We start from the raw sequence: 22,840 nt of genomic DNA, 5'->3' as shown, positions 1-22,840 counted from the left end.
TGAGATGAATGGCTGATGGAACACCTATGCCCCCTACTGTGCCACCTTGCTGTGCTTTAGCCACCAGGCGCGCTGCTCGTTGTTGTGAGTGTCGCTTCTCCGCCCTCTGTTGTTGTTGGAGGGCGGTTGCCTCCAACTGCCCAGTAGCGTCCTTCACGAGCCTCCTCCACAGAGGCCGATCTTGACACCACTGGTACCAGTCATCGGCAAGTCCACTCAGCTCCACATCCTCCTGTACCACATCACTCCATCTCTTTTATAGCCCGTGCCGCGCCCGTTTAGCCACCTCTATCCGGCCGAACAAAAGCTGTTTAGGCATGCGGTGGCGGCTGGGCATGTGGGCTACATGACCCAGCCAACGCAGCCTTGCCTGCCAGAGGAGCTCTCCGATGGGACTTTGTCCAGATCTTTAAAGGATTTGTGAGCTCCTCACATAATCCAGCCTGGTTAAACCCAGGATGGATCGTAGGGAGGCCAGCCTGAATGTTTCTAACCAGCGAAGATGTTCCATTAGGGGGGTCCATGTTTCGCAAGAGTAGAGAAGGAAGGGAATGACCGTGGCCGAGAAGACCTGAAGCTTCGTGCGGAGCGACAGACCAGGTAGCTAATGTCGCCCAACTAATTCGGAGCGAGACCTCTGCTGTTAAACCGGAGCCGGTCATGAGCACACTGCCCAGGTATGGGAAACTCTCCACTCTCTCCACAACTGCCCCATCACCAATTTTGAGTTGTGTGGGTGGAGTGTCCGATGGAACAAAATACCCAGGCAGGTGCTTAGTTTTGGTGGGGCTGATGGTAAGGCCCCACCTCTTCGTGGCAAGCTCCAGGTTCAGCAGCAGCGCCTCCAACTCCTCTGAGTAAGCAGCAATTACCATATTATCAGCATACTTAACATGGTTGAGCAATAGGGAGCCATACCTTGACCACACCTAGGCATCGATCAGCCTCCCATTGTATCTGTACCAGATGGAAATTTCTCCAGTACAACCATCGAAGGCTTCACAAACTACGTGGTCGAAAAATATGTTAAATAATGTGGGAGCCAGAGGACATCCTTGTCGCGCCCCAAGGTGAACAGGGAATGGCTCAGACTCCTGGCCACGTAGTTTTACCCGGGCCCACTCACCATCATGAAGGTCCTGAATGATCGTGAGCAGAGGAGCACGAAGAATAATGCAGAGCCCAGGCCTACTGATAGTATCATAGGCCTTGACCAGGTCAATACATCAGAGATGTAGGTTCTATTGTAATTCTCTACACCTCTGCTGTAGCAGACAGACAGATAATATGGCGCCTGTGCAGGACCGCCTTGGCCTGAAATCACACTGGGGCTCCGCAAGCCTCTCCTCAGCGTGCCTGGCAAGGTGATGTTAACCCTTGCCAGGACCCTTCCTGGTATACTGAGGAGGGAGATGTGCCCCTGTAGTTGTTACAGTCTGTGCGGTCCCCCTTATTAAAGGGAGGTGACCACTAGGGCATCCTTCTAATCCTGAGAAACCCGCCCAGTGGTGCAGACAGCTGTAGCAGACGGACAGAAAATATGGCATCTGTGCAGGACTGCCCTTTCCTGAAATCGCACTGGGGCTCTGCAAGCCTCTCCTCAGCGTGCCTGACAAGGCTAAGTTGAATAATCCTTGCCAGGACCTTTCCCAGCACACTGAGGAGTAAAATGTCCCTGTAGTTGTTACAGTCTGTGCGGTCCCCCTTCCAATCATGCGGAACCTGTCCAGTGGTCCAGATTGTTGGTATTTTCCACATAACAAGATAAATATTCAACATTCGTTTTTGTATTCAGAAATACAATTTCTTCAAGTGTGTTATATTTTGTATTTCAAATGACATTTATCCCAAGTATTTTGTTGTTTAAATTGATTCGTGATGGTATTTTACCCTACACTGTGTGCACGCGTTATATGTTTGTAGCCTTCACATAAAATCTCATCACCTGAAACCCGAGTTCCATCAGCACGAGGCCACCAGGCAGGGCTCGCTGGAGGTGATACATGAGTGACGACACTCCACCACCTGCAGCCTGAGACACACTCGCGCACACACACGCAGATATACATAAGGAAAGACAAAAGCTTTCCTCATATAGCCTAAACATAAGACTGTTGGGTCAAGGGCTGGTTGTGAGTACTTGTGAATTCCAACACCATGTATAAGTGGTGTTGCCAGGACCATGTCTGTGTGGATTTTGTTTCTCCAGTGACGATGCTTATACACTCCCATCAGGTACTTTTTTTTAAAGCAAAGTCAACCTAGGAGAGGCCCAGGACAAGTTAAGATATCATGTTAGCTGCGGTTGGGAATGAAACCCAGGTCAGGCAGGTTTGGAGTGCAATGCGCTATCTGCTATGCCGCTGCTCTCCATGCAGAGGCATACAAATAAACACAAAAAAGACAAAGATCCTCTGTATAGACTGTTGGGGCAAGTGCTAGTAGCAAGCACTTATGAAGGCCAGCATGGCACACGAGGGGGTGGGTGGTCAGCACCACGCCCGAATGCCTTTGTCTCCCTAGTGGCGATGTCCTATACACTGAACCAGGTACTCATCTGAGGCCGAGTGGAACTCGGGAAGGCCCAGGACTGGTTCAGATAATCGTCACTGGTGTTATCTCCGAGCAGAAATCAAACGTGGGTCGTCGGGTTCGTAGCACAGCGCATGAAGCACTGCACTCATACTCCCCACTCACACACAGACACACACTCGCATACACTACAACAGCCGCTATTCACCACAAAGTGGCAGTGACATCACCTCGCGCAACTAAGTGAACTTTGAGGACATGGGAAGTGGCCAAGGCTTTTTGGTAGGATATCGGGGGGGGGGGGGGGGGAAACTCAGATGTTATGGATAACCTGAGGTGACTGAGAGACACACCACCCACACTCCTCGCTGTGATATTAAATTAAATAGGGATCAGGTTGTTGTGAGTGCTATTCCTCAGTCTCCTATTTTTGCCCAAGGGCAGTCTCCATCAAACAGTGTCTTTCAAGAGCCCCTTCCTTCAACCTTGGAGGCCTCGTAATCCCTACAAGGTTACCCCAACCCTTCACAAAATTACCCAACATATATGCAGATCTGATCCTGGGAATTGTAAATCAGACGCCACCTAATCTGACACGCACGAAAACACACTAACACGCTTTAGCAAAAATCCCCATAAAGCATTTAAGACTGTTGTAATAAGTGTTGTTTGTGAGCACATATTAAGGTCTGCATGGCACGAGGGGGTGGTGTGGTAGGCACCGCGCCTGGCTGCCTTTGTCTCCTGAATGCTGTTTATACACAGCACTAGACACCTATTGAAGGCTGAGTCACCTTGGGGAGGCCCAGGACCGTTTCGCATATTACTCTCAACTGATATTAGCAGTGGCCAGGAATGGAATCCGGCTGGCTGGGTTCATAGCGCAGTGCGATAACCACTGTGCCACCGTTCCCAAACCGCCACTCTCACCTTGGTGCTGCTCTCAGGCCAGGGTCTCTGTGAACGGGGCTTCCCGTCTGATGTCCCTATGTTCACGGAGAAAGCAGACGAGCGTGGACGTGTGGAGACCGATGACCTGCAGACAAAAAATCCTGGATTCGAGCCGTGGGTTTGGGTGTCTCTTTTCATTAAGATGCTGATGATGAAGTTATTGATGTGATTGTTGCTATTAATTCTAGCGCTGCTGTTGACAATTAAGTTACTATAATAATTTTTATTTGTAACGCGCACAGTATTCACTCACTCTTGTAGAGAGAAGGACTCAAGGAGGTGCGAGGAACCGCAAACAAGCTGGGAAAGGCAGCCACGCGGTGAGCTGGTGCCAACAATTGCCCAAGTTCGGTAGTCCTCTATATGTTAAGGTGTTATTGGCCAATTCATGAGTGTTTACACGTGGGAGGAAACTGGAGCACCCAGAGAAAATCAAAGCATGCAAGGAGGAAACACCATCCCATGCTGACAGAGTCGATGTATTCAATTTATTTGGCGAATTGCCTTCACCCGGCGAACCAGGGTATGGTACCTCAATGCACACAGGACAAAAGTTTTGTGACATTTGTGCGATCCACCAACTTTTGCCTCCCACAAGGCATGACGAGCCACCATGGCCTGGCTCCAACTATTGCAGCTGCTAATACTAAGATTGCCGATTAGACTGCTATAGTGTTACAAACGCTACTGCAACTCTTGATTATGACATTTCTGATGCTACAAGCACTTGTTGCTGCTGATACAACTGCTGGTAATGAAGTTACTGACTTTACAGCCGCTTTTTTTACTACCGCTGCCACGGTTTCCACTGGCTCCGCCACTGCCTCTCTCACCTGCGTGCAGGTGTTGAGGGACGCAGGTGTACGAGGATGAATCCGAGGCTCTGGAGGTACTGCACGTACTGCTGAATGAAAGCCGTGCACAGCTCTAGCAGCCAGGCCTCCCCGCCACCGCCACCAGAAGCAGCAGCAGCAGCAGGAGCAGCAGGGCCAGGAGTAAGGCTGTGGGCAGTAGTAGTGGTAGAGCCAGTGGTAGAGGTGGGGGTAGCGATGTCGCTGGTGCCACTGGGCGGGGAGCAATGCGGTACCATTGGAGGAACACTGTTGGCAGCAGCCTGGAGGGGTAAGAGGGAGAAATCGGAGACAATGGGTGGAAGATAGATTTGGCGTTCTATTTTTGGACAGCCATCGTGCGCTTTCAGATGCACTTCTGCGGCCGTCTGGAACACTCTTGCTTCCAATATTAGGAAGCCACTCGGAGCTATGCACTTTAAAATCTAGATTGAAAAGTCACATCTTGAGAATTGCTTTTTGTGTTTGGTTTGTTGTCCCCCACCCCCTGCACCTCCGATTAGCACGGTTGGCTACGTATGGTGCGAAAGAAGTTAAACATACATTCGTACATACAAAGTACGAGTATCGTGCCAGCCCTCCAGAGGTGACAGGCGATCAATTAGTCTACTGCTAAGCAGAGCCGGCAGCTGAGACTATATTGCTCGAAAAGATGAATATTTAATTTGAACATAACTCCGCCAGATTAACTGTTCTGTTGATCACGGTAACCTCCGCTATTATCTACATTTAAGTAAAAGTTAATCTCCCTTAAAGTTAAACATTCCATTAGGATCTAACCTCATCTTCCTTATAAAAGGATCTATTCATGATTTTCAAAGAGTTTAGAATTTAACACTTCAAAATAATAATTTTCACCATCAACTAGAATCCACTTAAGCATCTAACAAAGATTAAAGAACAATACTCTTTGGTTCTATTCGGTAAAGTCACGTAGGTAAAAAATAATTTTGTTAACAGGAATCTCCTACAAGCTCATTTAACGTTAACACAAAAACGTCACCTTCTGATTGGAACCACGTAGACAACACGACTGCTTCTTCTGCCGATTCACTTTCAGTCAAATGCAAAGCTAACCTGATTTCTAAATTCAACCACCTATCGAAGAAGAACCCAGTCCCACATATAACAAAACTAGACGTTAACAAAATTATTTTTTACCTACGCGACTTTACCGAATAGAACCAAAGAGTATGGATCCTTGCAGTCACGAAAGCTTCAAATCTAGAATTAAAGAACAAGTTAGAATTGAATCTTAAATAAAATAAAATTTTCCCTCCAAAAACATTTAAGGGTCCAGCTTAATATACATCTTCAAAAATCTCTCGAAAATAACATCTCTAAGAAGTCTGTCTACGATTCTGATCTTCGAGGCTCTAGTATTGTCCAATCTACTCAATTCATGATTTTAATAAAAATTTCCACGGACCGGGGGGGGGGGGGGGGTGGGGGTTCATCATTTGGGTCTTTCCCCCTTTTCAAAGAAGCTCTCCAGCGACGTTTTTTTTTTTAAACTCATTTTGGCTACTAGGGTTGTTAGCTTGTGGGCTTACCAAAACTGTGACTAAGACAAGTGCGCAGTGTGGGGAAGAGGCGCGGAGGGAAGTGGTAAATAATAAAATAATGGGGCGGGCCAGGCGCGGACTCACCGCTCACCTCCTGCTGCTGTGCGGCCCGGTTCCTAACAGGCCACGGACCGGTACCGGTCCGTGGCCCGGGGGTTGGGGACACCTGCTCTATACAATACAATGTACTTAATAACATATTTAAGAATCGAACTTCCTGTGCAAAATTAACTAATTAATAAATTGATCTGCCTTAGAATATATTTAGAATTAAATGTCCCATATCCTATTCTTGCGTGTGGAAATATGTTCAGGACCTGAATGCCAATGTCAAGGTCTGTTACTCACAAGAGAGGGCTTCAGGAGATAGTGTGTGTAGTCTTGCTATTCTTCTGCCATTGAAGTTGCACAGACTACAGTAGTTTACTTTACGATCCAAAGTATAGCCCATGAATCGAATCAAACCAAATACGGTCGGGTGCTCGGGCCTACGTTAGGTTACGTTAATAGAAAATGTGCTCCAAATCGAAACGACGCAAGTCGAGACCAATTTTCCCAGAGAAAAAATTATATAATAGGGGGGTTACGTTTTTGACCAAGGGTCCGATATGCACATTTTTACAGATATGATTAAAAAAGCATATTTAATCAACTACCAATAATATACAAAGTACAATAAGTGTTCAGAAAGTTCTTACCTTGATTCTTCGTCATCCCTGCCTTATTTTGAGGAAATAGGTTTCTTATCAACACCGTCACTAGAGCAACTGATCGTTCCTTTTATCACCCATTATTAAGGATTAAATAATTACAGAAATGCTTAAAAATCACTAAGAATGCACAGAGGTTTATCACCGGAGCACGATGGAAGGCAGACTAACCGGGCGGCATACTGGATGTCTGGTTGCAAGCGCAGAACCGGCGCCTGCATCGGCGTCGCACTGTTAAGTTGCAGATCGGCGTCAGTCGAACCCGACTCAAGCCGAGGACCGCATGTACAACGTTGCTATTCTCTTACATTGTGCCCCGTGTTCTGTTCTCCCACAAAACTGTATTTTCCATCATTGCAGTTTCTTGCCTCGGAGAACCGCCGTGTAAACCCGACCTGCTCGTTGTTCCCCAAAATCACGGAGTGCGACTGCCGACAGGGGCTTCTTGGCGACTTCTCCCGCTGCCTGAGACTCGAATCCCACCTTCATTTAAGTAGATCCCAATTGCTAACTACTTCTTCATTTGTATGTTAAGTTTGTTCAGCTGGCTTTCCAGGATTGGGCAAAACCTAGCCCATTTTTCACCCAGCCAACTGGGGAAGAGACTAAGTGTTCCTAAACTTCACGTGAAATCTGGGAATAACATATTTTCTTTCAAAACGCACTTAAAACCCCTAACCTGTTCCAGCGAAATTTCAACAAACTCAGAGCTGGGCTCCATGCTTCCAAGTCGTGCTCGATCTTTGTGATCCGCGAGCGAAATTGTGCATGTTGAAAGTTGTTTATTATTACTAGTCAAAGCGTAGGATGGAGTAGATTAGAATCTAATCTCTCAAGTTAATGCCGTCTTGAAGACATTTTTTGTTTTAATAAAATTTACACGGGAATTATAACTTCCCCTAGAAAACACAACTGAATCTATTTAAGAATCCAACCTAGGTTTGTATTTAAAATTCCCCTTAGATTTAAGCGCTTTAAGAATATGTAATATTAATATGATCTTCTTTGGGATGTAATCTATTGTAAGATGTAATCCATTTAGGATTTTTTTATTTTTAATCATAGTTGCAGAGCACAAGGCTCTTCTAGAATATAATCTTCCCCATAATATACATGAATGTATGCAAGCATCTAGTCGCTCATTTATAATAACACAATTAACAATTTAAATCTTGCCCAGAAAGTAATTTCCAATAACTTATATTTAACTTATCAATCTAATTTAAAAGTCGGTTATAATCTAATCTGTAGGCATCTAAAAAAAACTCTTGCGATTGGATAAATTGTCATGATTCAGAGTCAAAATTCGATTAAATGTCATGATCTGAGGTCAACATTCGAATGCCCGCACCATGGAAATGTGGAATTGCCATCACTGAGCTCAAAGCCACCAATGAAGACGCGTGATATAAGATTGCTCATTTCACAAGGGAGCCCTCATCTAATTTCCCTGTAATCTCAACCCCCATGAGAATTTGGCACTGGTCACGAGAACAGCTTTGATGCCGATTGGTGGTGGTTAGGTGGTGCACAATCACTGAAGCATTCAGGGGCGCTCACAGACTAACCACCCGTAGGATCTATTAATTTACTGCTGCAACTCACAGCATCGGTCAAGTGAATGGCTGGGTCGAAAACAAGCGGAGTAGCGCAGTAGTGGACAAGCCGTGAAGACTGCCTAAGCAGATCCAACTCGGACACCTGCACCCGCACACAAAAGACAAAGATCCTCTGTTTAACCTTGTAGGCTGCAAAGGCAAGTGTTATTAGTGCGCACATGTTAAGACTGGTGCAGCAAATGAGGGGAGTGGTGTGATCAGGAACACGACCAGCCACCTTTGTCTTTAAAGCAATTACGTAATGAAAACACTGCACCAGACACTCAATCAACGCCGAGTTGACCTATCGTTTAAAAATGTACACCCTACTGTGGTTAGACTATTGGTCGCCTCACAACCTTAAGGTTTAAATTCAAATCCAAGGTCATTGTAAACTTGGTTCAAATGAGTACCACTTTGTGGGAAGTCAACAGGGGTTGTCCTACAGTGTATCGACCCCAATCAGGGGGAAATGGAATTTTCACTCCCTTTACACACACACAAGAGCCACCATTATCCACCATGCGGCAGTGATGTAACCCTGACACTTGTGCCATGCTAGGTGGACTGAGGCCATGTACATTGTGGAAAGCACACTGGCAGGAGGTCATGGGATACACATAGGTGTTATGAGTTTAACTGAGATGACTGCCAGATGCAGACACCAAGAGAAAAATCCCCTGTACAGCATTTAAGAGACTGTTGGGGAAAGTGGTTTTAGCGAGGACCTATGAAGGCTGACACACGAGGGGAGTGGCCAACACCGTGCCCAGCCACATTTGTCTTCCTAGTGCTGATGTTAACACAGTGCACGGGTACATTTAAAGCAGAGTCAACCTAGGACCGATCAAAATATTCGCTGCCATTGGTCATATGCAGAAATCGAATTCGGGTCTTCGGGTTTCAAAGTGCAGCGTGCTAACCGTAGCGCTACCGCTCCCTATACGTACAGAGATATACGTACATACAGTGAGGGAAAAAAGTATTTGATTCCCTGCTGATTTTGTACGTTTGCCCACTGACAAAGAAATGACCAGTCTATACTTTTTATGGTAGGTTTATTTGAAAAGTGATAGACAGAATAACAACAAAAAATCCAGAAAAACGCATGTAAAAAATGTTATTAATTGATTTGCATTTTAATGAGGGAAATAAATATTTGACCCCTCTGCAAAACATGACTTAGTAAAACCCTTGTTGGCAATCACAGAGGTCAGACGTTTCTTGTAGTTGACCTCCAGGTTTGCACACATCTCAGGAGGGATTTTGTCCCACTCCTCTTTGCAGATCTTCTCCAAGTCATTAAGGTTTCGAGGCTGACGTTTGGCAACTCGAACCTTCAGCTCCCTCCACAGATTTTCTATGGGATTAAGGTCTGGAGACTGGCTAGGCCACTCCAGGACCTTAATGTGCTTCTTCTTGAGCCACTCCTTTGTTGCCTTGGCCGTGTGTTTTGGGTCATTGTCATGCTAGAATACCCATCCACGACCCATTTTCAATGCCCTGGCTGAGGGAAGGAGGTTCTCACCCAAGATTTGACGGTACATGGCCCCGTCCATCGTCCCTTTGAGGCGGTGAAGTTGTCCTGTCCCCTTAGCAGAAAAACACCCCCAAAGCATAATGTTTCCACCTCCATGTTTGACGGTGGGGATGGTGTTCTTGGGGTCATAGGCAGCATTCCTCCTCCTCCAAACACGGCGAGTTGAGTTGATGCCAAAGAGCTCCATTTTGGTCTCATCTAACCACAACACTTTCACCCAGTTGTCCTCTGAATCATTCAGATGTTCATTGCCAAACTTCAGACGGGCATGTATATGTGCTTTCTTGAGCAGAAAGCAGGGGACCTTGCGGGTGCTTCAGAATTTCAGTCCTTCACGGCGTAGTGTATTACCAATTGTTTTCTTGGTGACTATGGTCCCAGCTGCCTTGAGATCATTGACAAGATCCTCCCGTGTATTTCTGGGCTAATTCCTCACCGTTCTCATGATCATTGCAACTCCACGAGGTGAGATCTTGCATAGAGCCCCAGGCCGAGGGAGATTGACAGTTCTTTTGTGTTTCTTCCATTTGCAAATAATCGCACCAACTGTTGTCACCTTCTCACCAAGCTGCTTGGCAATGGTCTTGTAGCCCATTCCAGCCTTGTGTAGGTCTACAATCTTGTCCCTGACATCCTTGGAGAGCTCTTTGATCTTGGCCATGGTGGAAAGTTTGGAATCTGATTGATTGATTGCTTCTGTGGACAGGTGTCTTTTATACAGGTAACAAGCTGAGATTAGGAGCACTCCCTTTAAGAGTGTGCTCCTAATCTCAGCTCGTTACCTATATAAAAGACACCTGGGAGCCAGAAATCTGATTGAAAGGGGGTCAAATACTTATTTCCCTCATTAAAATGCAAATCAATTTATAACATTTTTGACATGCGTTTTTTCTGGATTTTCTTCTTGTTATTCTGTCTCTCATTGTTCAAACAAACCTACCATTAAAATTATAGACTGATCATTTCTTTATCGGTGGGCAAACGTACAAAATCAGCAGGGGATCAAATACTTTTTTCCCATCCCTGTACACACAATCATGCACAGACATGGAACATGTGTACTCAGAGTTACCGTGATGGGCATGTTGGACTGGGCCGACCTCTGCTGCCACGTGATGAACAGGTTCTCAATTTTACACTGCGCTTCAATCTCTAGAGTGACGGACAGAGACAAGAGCCAGAAGGAAGACATGTTCATGTGGGAGTTGCACAGAGTGCAGAATGAGGGAAACAGAGTGCAAGCGATGACAAAAGAGGAGAATAAGTCAGGCACGTAAAATAACACAACAACCTACGATCTTTAACCCCCCTGTCTTCGACATCCAGTGGGAATAGGAACTATATTCCACTTCCACAGACCATACATTAAAACCTCTCCAAGACCACATGTTCAATATTCCCTCGACTATATATTCTACCTCCCCAAGGCCCGAGACATGACCTCAGACAAACCGGACCTCCCCTAGACCCTGATATTTGACTTGCCAAGTCTCTATTATTGACTTCACTTAAACACGATTATTTGAACCACTCTATATTTAGGATCTTACTAGAACCTCAATTTGGCCTCACCAGACCATGGCCTCCTCAGACCCTCAAGTCAGCCTCCCCTGGAACCCATATTCAACCTCCACATACCCCATTACTCATCCTCCACAGGCCGTATATTTAAAACTTTCAAGTCCCTGTACTTGATCTCTCCAGACTCAACATCGTTAATGAATCTTGAGTCAACCTCCTTTCGACACACGACTCGATCTTACTTCCACCCTTGACTCGAGTTTCTCGTAACGCACGCGCTCTCGCCCCACGACGTGTCTTTCCGTCTCACCCCTGCGCTCGTGTGCGCGGATTTCGCGGTACTGCTCCCCGTGCCTCGTCACGGCATCGCCGCTGGCCCCGTACGGAGCCAGGCGCATGGGCCTTGGCGCCACCACGTCGCGCAGCGCCTCGTCCAGCTGCAGCAGCTCCAACGATGCTGGTGCGGCCCCTACAGCCAAGCCGCCGCCACCACCACCGCTACCAGCAACACCGCCGCCACCACCACCACCAGCAGCAGCAGTAGTAGTAGAACCAGAGACCAGGAGACCTGCAGACAATGAAGGATTGGGGGGGTTAGAGGGTTTTAGGTGTACAAACAGGGGCAGTTTCTACGATGACCATTGTTGAGTTTGCAATTGATACATTCATATAAATAGTATAAACAAACAGAACCTACATAACACACAGGCACGTACACAAATATACACGTTAGACAACCTTTGACAGAGCTTATAAGTGAATAATTATATTTTACAATAATTTCAGTTGATTTCAAATCAAATCCATGTTGATATCTGTGGGATTTTTGTGCAACGTAACAGATGCTCTATGATAAACATTGGGCAATAGAAGATTGTAATCTGGCAATTATATAAACGCCAAAGTCTAAGTCTCCCTGCTCAAACAAGGGTAGGGTGGTGCTCATCTTCGTTGGTGGTCGCGGGTCAATGGTGTAAATTCAATATTGTCATGATGAGGACTGGTACATTCCACCGAACAATCACTGTTTACACTTTGCAAACACTGGGACTACTCTCAAGGGCATGATTATACCAATAATGACTTTTGACCAAGTCGACACCTCTGACAACAGGAAGCCCAGGGACATGTATTAGGCAACATGCATTCATATATATAAAGAGACAAAGATACCAGTATCTTTGAACAGACTGTTGGGACAAGTGTTGTTAGCGAGCGTTTATGAACGCCGCTACGACACACAAAGGGTGAGGGTGATCAGCACCATGTATTTCTGTCATTGTCTCCCCAGTGCTGACGTTTAATCACCGCAACAGGTACTAATTTAAGGCTCTTGTCAACACGGGGGAGGCCCAGAATAAGTTCAGATAACATGTGCTAATTACATTAAATATGGCTGGGAATCGAACCCAGGTTGCGGAGTTTGTTGCGCAGGGAACGACTCAATATGCCACCGCTCCCCACACACACACACCCCCACACTCAAGTGTCAAACCTGCCACAGGTACATCCTAGGACGCTTGTCTCACCTCTGCCAGGACCCATGGGTGAGGCCCATGTGGGATCCTTGGGAGGAGGGGGGGCTGAACTCCTGATGAGGGCATCCGCCTCGCACGGAGGCTGTAGGAAAGGGTTCGGCTCCTGGAGAGAGGGGGTTAGGCGCACAAGCCACCAGAATAGTACACATGCGAGTTCTATCATACATGCGCCAGCACAATCATACACATGCCGGTGCGTTTATTAGATCTGCCAGTGTGATGACCATATCAGAGACACTGCATAATTAAGTTCCTGAATTCAAGCCTGAGTTTCAGTCACCCTTGATTATACCAGGATTGCAAGTGCAGCAGAGCTTATCAAGGTAGGCGCAGTAAGACACGACTGACCATCTGCTTGCCGGGGTCGCTGGGGGGAGGAGGGAGGTCGCCGTAGTAGTAGTGGTGGAAGAGGCCCATCTTCTGGCTGAGCAGACACATCAGGAGGTGTGAGCGAGCGTTGAGCCAGTGCACGAGGCGGGAGGTGCCACGCATGACGCCGGCACCCAGCTCCGATGACCAGTTGTAGGTGTGCAGGGACAACTGTTACGGTGATAGGGACAGGGGAAGACGTAGAAGATTAGGGATGCAGTAAGGATAAGAGTCGGATATCAATCGGAGTTAAGGGTAAATATGCAGCAGAGATACAAATAAATGTGTAGGATTATCTTGTGTGCAATGTGTAAGTGTAATTGTGTATACGAGTATGTGTGTGCATATGAATGTATGTATGCAGGTATGTTCATGTTTATTTTCTCGAGAGTATGTGTGTAGATGTTTGTGTATGTGCAGTGTGTGCATGTGACCTTAATAGGCACTCGAAAAACGCAAACCTTTCTATCGTCCAAGCTGAAAACAAGAAACCTCTGACGGGGAGCGATCGTCTGCCCCGACTTCCCAGAATGCACTGCGCCTCCCTGGTCGGATGATTTCTCCCCTCCAATTGTGTCAAGCGCTTCAAAACGCTGGAGGCTCTTGTGGGCTGTGCAGAGCAAGAACAGCAAGTAGGTTGCGAGGACTTATTTCCACTTATGTGTATGTTTTTTCTGGGTACTCTTTGTACATGAAACAGATCACTAATTAAATAAGAACTGGTCACACTTCTTCATGCAGATCTTCCTTAAAAACAATCTTGAGTTCCAGTGAGGCTTTCCTAGAGAAATAACATAACAGGAAAACCGTTCAAAGCTGGACTGAGTTAAGCTGGAATTTGTTGTCTGTATGAAAGGCCAGCTAAAAATGTATATGTTAAAATCACCGAAATAAAAAAAATTCCAGCCGGAACACTATTTACGTGCGAAATTAAACGGTGAGCAAAAGTCTGGCATTATGTTTATTACAGTTTTCTTGGTATTGTAAATAGTGACGTTACAACTTATTTAGAAAATGTGTTAAAATGAGCGAGCATGAGATGGCAACCAGTGGCCCACACGGTCGGCTGCTGCAATCGGTGAACATGTGCCCCGCTCGCGGACACCCGGTGCTCGCTTGTCTTTCAAAAATTTGGTAAATGATTTAGTTATTCATATTCTTAGCTCTTTCGGTAAAGTAACGTTGAAGGGAAACAATAAAATAATGAAATATATATAACAAAAAAAATTCTCACGACGTTTCGACCATAACAGAAACGGTCATCATCAGGTGTGAAAACCAACGGCAAAAAACACTTCTTTCAAATGTTTCTTGCCATTGGTTTTCACACCTGATGATGACCGTTTGTGTTATGGTCGAAACGTCGTGAGAATTTTTATTGTTTTATATATATTTTATTATTTTATTGTTTCCCTTCAACGTGACTTTACCGAAAGAGCTAAGAATATGAATTACTGCAGTCACGAAAGCTTTAAATCAAGATTTAGTTATTGTTACCTTAAAAATAAATATACATGGCGAATGGTTTTTTAGTCAATTAAAAATGTATATGGTGCACAATTTTTTGTTCGTAAACTACTTGTGACACATTGGAAAAAACAAGGTTACCGTAAATGTTGATACATGAAGTTTTCTATATGGTGCTCAGTACTTACTGCAGGAAGAGTGTCGACCCCCTCCAACCCCAGCAGAAAATCTCTGCCGAAGCCGTCCACCGGTTGATGGCGAATCGAGATTCAATTAATTACACCGTGTCGTTTTTGTTAAATTGTAAATGTTTAGTTAATGGTTATTAATGCGAATAGTTGTTAAAATATTCAGTGGTTAGGTGTTAATTACATTTAAATGTAATTCATAATTAGCATTTTGCAATCGTTTAATTATTTGCGGCATGTCAGACATCCACCATCACTACAAAGGCCCTCCCCACTCAATTAGTCCGGCTTGGAAAGGTTTTACTGTATTATTAGTTAATATTATAACACTCAACCACAGCATTGCAGAGCACCCTAATAATCCATGTGCGAGCACAATTTTGCACATTTCTATATATTTTTGGAGATGTGCAAGGTCTTATTTAATCTCAAACGAAGATGCATACAGGCAGACCTCACTTAACCATGACCCCGTAGAACAACGATTCGTTCTGGAAATTTAATTTTAACAAAAAAAATTAAGCAGATAAAAAGGTATATAATAATGCGTTTACGAGTGAGAACACGCAGTAGCGCCGGCCGAGGAAAGGGATCTGGCCTCTATCATTAGCTCAGCCAATGAGAGCGATGCAAGCCGAGCCACCCCCCCCCCCACCCACGATTTGATTATCACGACTCGTAGGTGACAATTACATTTTTAAAGATCGATGTGTTGAGCGAGGTGAGAAAGCACAAGGCCAGGATGAGAATCTCTGGCTCGACCTAAAAATAAACTTCACCGCAGAAATTCATACCGAGGGCATCACTAAGATCACAGAGGTCCTGGAGCTCTTCTCAGAGAATGACTCGGATTGGGGGCACAGCAGCTCCCCCCACCCATGCCATGCAAGAGGAGCACAGTAGAATGTACTCAAGAGTACAGGACATAATACTTACAAATATTATTACAATAAATCATCATTTTAATTTACGAAATGTTTACCATCTGTATTATTAGTACCGATACCCCAATAGAAGACCTCATGTTTCTCATATGAAAGAAAATAACGCTGCCGGGAACGTATCCTCATATATACCATGGCATGATGATCCCTTTTAGCGCCAATTAGATTGTCGCTCACTTCTCCGGGAATGCACCTTGAGCACGAAGCGAGGGCCGCCTGTATTGATTTGAGACCACATTTTTACGTAATTTTCCTTATTAAATTTTGTGCATTGAATTTTCTCCTCGCCTTCAGCCCCCCCACCCTCCGACTCAACCGACACAAAATTTTGTTTATGGTGTGAGTGCCTTGATTAAGGTCATTGAATCAACGTATTTCCTGTTGAAATTCCATAAACTGCACAGCAGACCCAATGGAATCTGGCAACCAAGCAGGACCAGTTCAACTTGAATGATGCAATCGGAAGTCTGCAAGTTACTCCTCAGTGTGGCCGACAATGTATGTAGAACTACATTCGCAGCATACGTAACCAACAGTGCTAATTGGAGGTGCGGGACAATAAAATGTTAAATAATATTTCAGACAACCATTGTTAGCATGCTAAGCAAAGAGAAGCCATTTTAGTTGATACAATCAGTGTGGTCACCCCCTCCCCCCATCCCTATAAAGGGGGACGACTGGGACACCCTTTGAAACGTGTGAAACTCACCCTGTGGTACAAGCAATTGTGATGATGCTATGTCACACAGACTGCACACAAATGCACTACCCTTGACAGATGTATATCAGCCAGCCCCTCTCTCTGCAGATGGCTATGTCTTCCAACATCTGACGCACAACGGCTCCCAAAGGGCCAGCTCCTCCTGACCACATGACATTGCTTTGCGGGGTCTTGGGGGAGAAGGAAATATCCTTCTCCCCAGAGGCTTATTTTCTACCCTTAAAATGCTAATGATTTGCAAGAGATGCTTTCACTCGAGATAGCCACTCATTTAACATAATAGGCATGTCACTAATACTCACCAGACACTGTTACACGGGTTGTAGTCCTTCGGTCACACGTGGAAATTTACCTTTAAATTTAAATCAGTTAATATGTGAATGCCAATCAACCTCTACTAAATGGAAAAGTATGCATAAGTAAATTCAAAGCTGTAAATTAAAATGTCCCAGTTTTTTTTTTTAGAACACCTCATTATTTAGTGTGATCAACTACAAAGTCAGTTTTTATTGTAGTACAATGTCCAATATGAAAGGTCAATATCCAAAAATATCAGCCTATTATATATTTGTTCTGTTATATGGTAGTGTTAGTGACTAAGTAGTAAAATACATTTATTTGATCTTGTGAACCTACCGCCAACACGTTTCCCTTCATTATTTTCTTTAATTATGCACTCACAATGTGTGGATGAGCCAGCAATGGAACAGTGTGTTGAAAATTAAGTCCATGGGCTAGAACATAATTCCAGCAGCCTCCTATTTTTATTGTCGGGCTCATCTGGCCAATGCTTTATAATCATTCCTACACACATGATAACAAAGACAAAGATCCCCTGTATAACCTTAACACACTTTTGGGTACGTGCTGTTAAGCAAGCACCTATGAAGGCCGGCAAGGTATACGAGGGTGTGGGTGGTCAGCACCACGCCTGACCGCCTTCGTCTCCCCAGTGGCAATGTTCACACTTCGCATCAGGTACTCATTTGAGGCCGCATGGAACTAAGGAAGGCCTAGGACCGGTTCAGATAATTGTCACGGTTGTTGACCGCGAGCGGGAAATCGAACTGGGGTTGCCGGGTTCATAGCGCAGTGCACTAACCCGTGTGCCCCATCACACACACATAACCACAACAATATATATGTACATATGGATACAGACACATGAACAAAAAGACAAAGGTCTCCGGTTTAACCAACAAAACACAAAACCAACTACTATTAGCAACCACCTATTAAGCAAGGCTATTACGGCACACGAGGGGGTGGCGTGGCCAACACAATGTCTCCCCAGCACTGACGTTTACACACCACATCAGGTACTCATTGTATGGCTGAGGCGACATGGTGGCGGGAATTGAACTTAGGCTGCCTGGTTTGTGGTGCAGTGTGGCTAACCACCATACTACCGCAGACCTCACACACTCACTCATATATTCATACACACAACACGAATAAGGCTAAGACTTGCCAAAACAGCACTTTAAAATTAAAACATGTCCTTTGGTTATTACAGAAGTGATTCAAATAAAGAAAAAAATATATATCTATACGTGTGCAGAGATATTACTGTGGGGCTGAGAGTAGTTTTTTGAAATATATTTTTATTTTAAAGTGGGCAATAATACTGAGTGTCCCGTGTGTACGTTCATATTATGACTGCTCACGGCTAGCCAGTCACTCCTGGCAGCTCTTATTAAAAGGAGAGGCGAAGGGAGAGAAAGGAAAGTGGAAAAGAGAGAGCCTCATTCGAGACTTTTATGCTGAGAACTGGTCCCAATCAAGACTGATGCTGAAACTAGGGCTCCTGGAGCCGAGTTTCAATCAAAACTCCAACCCTGAGACATGGTCTCCAGCAGCCGAATCTCATTTTGAGACCGATGCTAAAACCCGAAGGTCAATGAAGGATCTGACTCCTGAGATCTGATCTCCTGAAAATGCATCTCAATTGAGACTCCAATCTTGAGACCGGGTCTCAACTGAAACTATGATCCTGAAACCCAGAGCTTACGTTTTATAGAAGGAAGGGAAGAGGCAGACCATTCTTCCAGGAAAGGTGCTAAACAAATAAAAACACACGCGCACACACCGGTCTATTGGTCTATTATCATTGAGAGACCCCATTAGAGACCTATTCTAAACTTGAAGTTCTCATGACTGTAAGGATCCATACTCTTTGGTTCTTTCGGTAAAGTCACGTAGGTAAAATAAACAATGAAAATCATATTCTTAGCTCTTTCGGTAAAGTCACGTTGAAGGGAAACAATAAAATAATAAAATATATATAAAACAAGAGACCCATCAGGTCTCTTTTTTATTAGGACATCCAAAAAAGGTAGCTGCCATCTTTTTCGACTTCCATGGTAAATCTGATGGCTGGGTGTATGGAATTGATGTGGTCGAAGAATTGGTCTAGAGCAGGCCGGCCATGTGGCCAGATGACAAAAGTGTCATCCACGTACCTCTTCCATAAGGTTGGGCGCAGAGTGGCAGTCTGGATGGCGTCAGTCTCAAATTTCTCCATGAAAATGTTAGCTATAACCGGAGATAGGGGGGAGCCCATTGGGGTGCCCTCAGTTTGTTTGTAGAAAGTTCCATTCCAAGTGAAGTATGTATTGGTTAAGCAGTGTCTCACCAGGGGGGGTACCTCAGTGTTTAGTCCTTGATGAACCAAGTCTTACCAAAAATACATAAAGTAGATACACCCCTTCGTCCCATCGTCTCTACTATCAACTCCCCCACCTGCAAACTGGCTCGTTTTTTGTCTGAAATCCTGCGTCCTTTCACTGGAAAAACCACCTCTGCGGTACAAAATTCCACTCACCTGGTATCGACAATCAAGGGTATTTCCCTATCCCCAGACGACCTGCTTGTCAGTTTTGATGTAGTTTCCTTATTCACCAAAATTCCTGTACCTGACACCATCGCAATCATTGAAGACTTGGTTCATCAAGGACTAAACACTGAGGTACCCCCCTGGTGAGACACTGCTTAACCAATACATACTTCACTTGGAATGGAACTTTCTACAAACAAACTGAGGGCACCCCAATGGGCTCCCCCCTATCTCCGGTTATAGCTAACATTTTCATGGAGAAATTTGAGACTGACGCCATCCAGACTGCCACTCTGCACCCAACCTTATGGAAGAAGTACGTGGATGACACTTTTGTCATCTGGCCACATGGCCGGCCTGCTCTAGACCAATTCTTCAACCACATCAATTCCATACACCCAGCCATCAGATTTACCATGGAAGTCGAAAAATATGGCAAGCTACCTTTTTTGGATGTCCTAATAAAAAAGAGACCTGATGGTTCAATGAGCCACTCTGTCTACAGGAAAGCTACCCATACGGATGCTTATCTGAAACCGGATTCCCACCACCATCCATCACAGAAGAATTCTCTTATCAAGACTCTGTACCATAGAGCCCAATGCATATCCGACCAGGAACACATAGGCAGTGAACTCAAGCACGTACACAAAGCTCTTAAGGCTAATGGTTACTCCGACTATACAATCCGCAAAGCTATCACTCAAACCATGAAGAAGGACTCTCTTGAGGAGCCTTTCAAAACCATCACTTTACCCTACATTGCGGGGATCACAAAAAAGATCTCCAAAATCTTGAATAAACACAAGATCCAGGTCCGTTTCAACACATTACATAAAATCCGTGATCTGGTTCCGTCTGTAAAAGATGTGATTCCGGACATACAGTACCCTGGTGTCTACAAACTAAGTTGCCTCTGTGGTAGTAGTTACATTGGAGAAACCAAACGCCATGTCTCGGACCGCATTCGTGAACACAAAGCAGACATTAAACACGGTAGGACCAACACCTCGGCCGTGGCAGATCACTGTTATAATTCAGTAGTCTCACATGACACTGACTTCTCCAAGACAGAGGTTCTTTGCAAGCCATCTGGCTACCATGGGAGATTCGTTCATGAGGCTATCCACATATACAAGCACAGAGACAATTTCAACCGAGAAGATGGATTCTGGCTTAGCAATCATTGGAAGGATTTGATAAACCATTTCAGGCCTTAATTGATTGTTCACGCTTACGGTGGCTTTTAGACAGCATACATTAATTTTTCGTCTCCCCCCTCCTCTTTTCAGAACATAGATGGACTAGTCCTTCTAAACAAACTACCAAATCGCTGCCGTGGTGCTAACGGCTCTAAAATAAATAAATAAATACAAACACCGTTTGCAAATAAATAAATGCAAACCGCCACTTCTTTCAAATGTTTCTTGCCGTTGGTTTTCACACCTGATGATGACCGTTTGTGTTATGGTCGAAACGTCGTGAGAATTTTTATTGTTTTATATATTTTTTATTACTTTATTGTTTCCCTTCAACGTGACTTTACAGAAAGAGCTAAGAATATGAATTACTGCAGTCACGAAAGCTTTAAATCAAAAATAAAAATCAAATCAAATCACGACGTTTTGGGCGCAACACAAGTGCCCGTCATCAGGTGGAAACAACCACAGCAATAAACAAATTTGCTGGGGTTGTTTCAAAATGATGACAACCCCAGCAATAGCTGGGGTTTATTGCTGGGGTTGTTTCCACCTAAAGACAACCCCAGCAATAAACAAATTGCTGGGGTTTATTGCTGGGGTTGTTTCCACCTGATGACGGGCACCTGTGTTGCGCCCGAAACGTCGTGATTTTATTTGATTTTTATTTCATTTTTTACCTACGTGACTTTACCGAAAGAACCAAAGACGATCTGTCTATTGTCTACAATCTCATTACAGACTGGTCTGTCAGTGAATTGCTGACAGACTCCATCAGAGACTGGCCTGTCAGTGTATGATTGCCTGTAGAAACCACCAGAGACCAGACTGACCGTTGAAGACTTGTCTGCTAACCAAGCTTAGTGGCTGTCCGAAGACAATGTAGTTCCGCAAATAATGGAGCTGCTGCCTGGCTGGGTATAAATGCACATGCTAAAAACTCCTTTAAAAAAAATTTCTTTTAAAAAACAACGGTTTTATTCACAACTGGCGCGCCTGAGACACGTGGTGCCGGGTTCTTTGGCAAGGCGATTCGAGAGTTTAGGGACCGCGGCGTTTTTGACCTACACAAATGTACATACAAATAATAAGGCGTCCATACAAAATGTAAATTGCTTTAAAGTAGCGAATTGATTGAATAATTGATGCCGATTTTGATACAGGCATGCATTGCCACCGGATCTGATTGGACAGGAAGTAGACTAAATTTTGATTCCAAGATTTGACCACGACACAGGAGTCAAGTTAAGTAAAACCGTTGAAAAACATAATAATCAGTCCAATTATATTATCTAGAACAGGGGCCCACGAGCAACATCTTGCCAGCGAAAGCTCTTGGAGTGGTTCACCGAACTATGGCCCAAAGAGAGATACGACTCGCTACGACATAAAGAAGTACAGATCAGTGAGAGCATAGAGAGACAATCAAGACAGATATAAGACAGCTGTAGGTAAAATATGAAGATGAGGAAGTTGGAAGCAAGATAAACAAGAGATAAGAAACCTGGAGGCAAAGGCACCCATTAGTGGTCGCATGTACGGACGATATGACTTCACCACACAGTAATGCCATAGCATCTAACTGCCAGGATACACCGGTTTTATTGCACGGCCTATTGGAAAATTACGTTGAGGAACCCTCGTCAAAAGAAAGACATGCCAGTCAGTCTATTATTGTGTAGGTGTTTGCGAGTGAAGGTTACCCAGAGAGCTGATGCCGCTGCTTCTCCATTGAGCGATGCTCCGCGCTAAAATCACAAACTTTCTTTGCAGGCCGGGGGTGACGCTCATATCTTGGAAAGGCTGATAGGTGTGCCACTTTGTTCCGCAACTACACAAACACACACAGACACGCATATGTAAGCATGGACACAGGCAGATCTACAGATGGGCAGATGTGTAGACACATTTACAGATGTATGCACATACATGCACACTCATACATACATACATGACATGGCGTGGGGAGGGCTTCATCCAAAAGTGGAATGCCAATGGGCTGTAACTTATTGTTACGAGGATAGACACATATACAGGCGAGATAGTTACACATGCATCTATACACATAGACATGCATGTACATACACATATACTTTGATACAGGCAGGTATATAGAACAATTAAAAAGGAACCCCACGTAATCTTTAATAATCTGCTGGGGAAAGTACTGCTACCAAGAACCTGTTACGGCCTGCACGACTCAAGATGGATTAGTGTGACGAAGACAATACCCTGGCTTCATTAGTCTCCTCATGTATGACTCAATGTAAGCCAAGTCAAACCTACAGGAGTCCCAGGACAAGTTTTAAT

General features: G+C 44.7%; 1 protein-coding gene across 4 annotated transcripts in view; it reads right to left on the bottom strand.

Moving 5' to 3' along the window:
* Positions 1 to 22,840, bottom strand: part of SZT2 (SZT2 subunit of KICSTOR complex) — a 119,500-nt gene that overhangs the window by 26,019 nt on the left and 70,641 nt on the right. For all 4 annotated transcript variants that reach the window (XM_032953111.2, XM_076066048.1, XM_076066051.1 and 1 more), the window contains exons 59-68: positions 22,234 to 22,361; positions 13,637 to 13,785; positions 13,155 to 13,346; positions 12,798 to 12,909; positions 11,579 to 11,836; positions 10,820 to 10,899; positions 8,215 to 8,310; positions 4,317 to 4,597; positions 3,463 to 3,568; positions 1,946 to 2,032 (exon numbers count right to left, since the gene is read on the bottom strand). In XM_032953111.2, coding sequence (XP_032809002.2) covers positions 1,946 to 2,032; positions 3,463 to 3,568; positions 4,317 to 4,597; positions 8,215 to 8,310; positions 10,820 to 10,899; positions 11,579 to 11,836; positions 12,798 to 12,909; positions 13,155 to 13,346; positions 13,637 to 13,785; positions 22,234 to 22,361 — 1,489 coding nt within the window. The remainder of the gene's footprint in view (positions 1 to 1,945; positions 2,033 to 3,462; positions 3,569 to 4,316; positions 4,598 to 8,214; positions 8,311 to 10,819; positions 10,900 to 11,578; positions 11,837 to 12,797; positions 12,910 to 13,154; positions 13,347 to 13,636; positions 13,786 to 22,233; positions 22,362 to 22,840) is intronic.

Source organism: Petromyzon marinus, chromosome 1 (genome assembly GCF_048934315.1).
Source record: "Petromyzon marinus isolate PM22_M1 ecotype Great Lakes invasive population chromosome 1, UKy_Petmar_22M1.pri1.0, whole genome shotgun sequence".
Classification (NCBI taxonomy): Eukaryota; Metazoa; Chordata; class Hyperoartia; order Petromyzontiformes; family Petromyzontidae; genus Petromyzon; species Petromyzon marinus.
The sequence above is the reverse complement of the archived record's forward strand: the minus strand, read 5'-3'. Positions and strand labels throughout refer to the sequence as shown.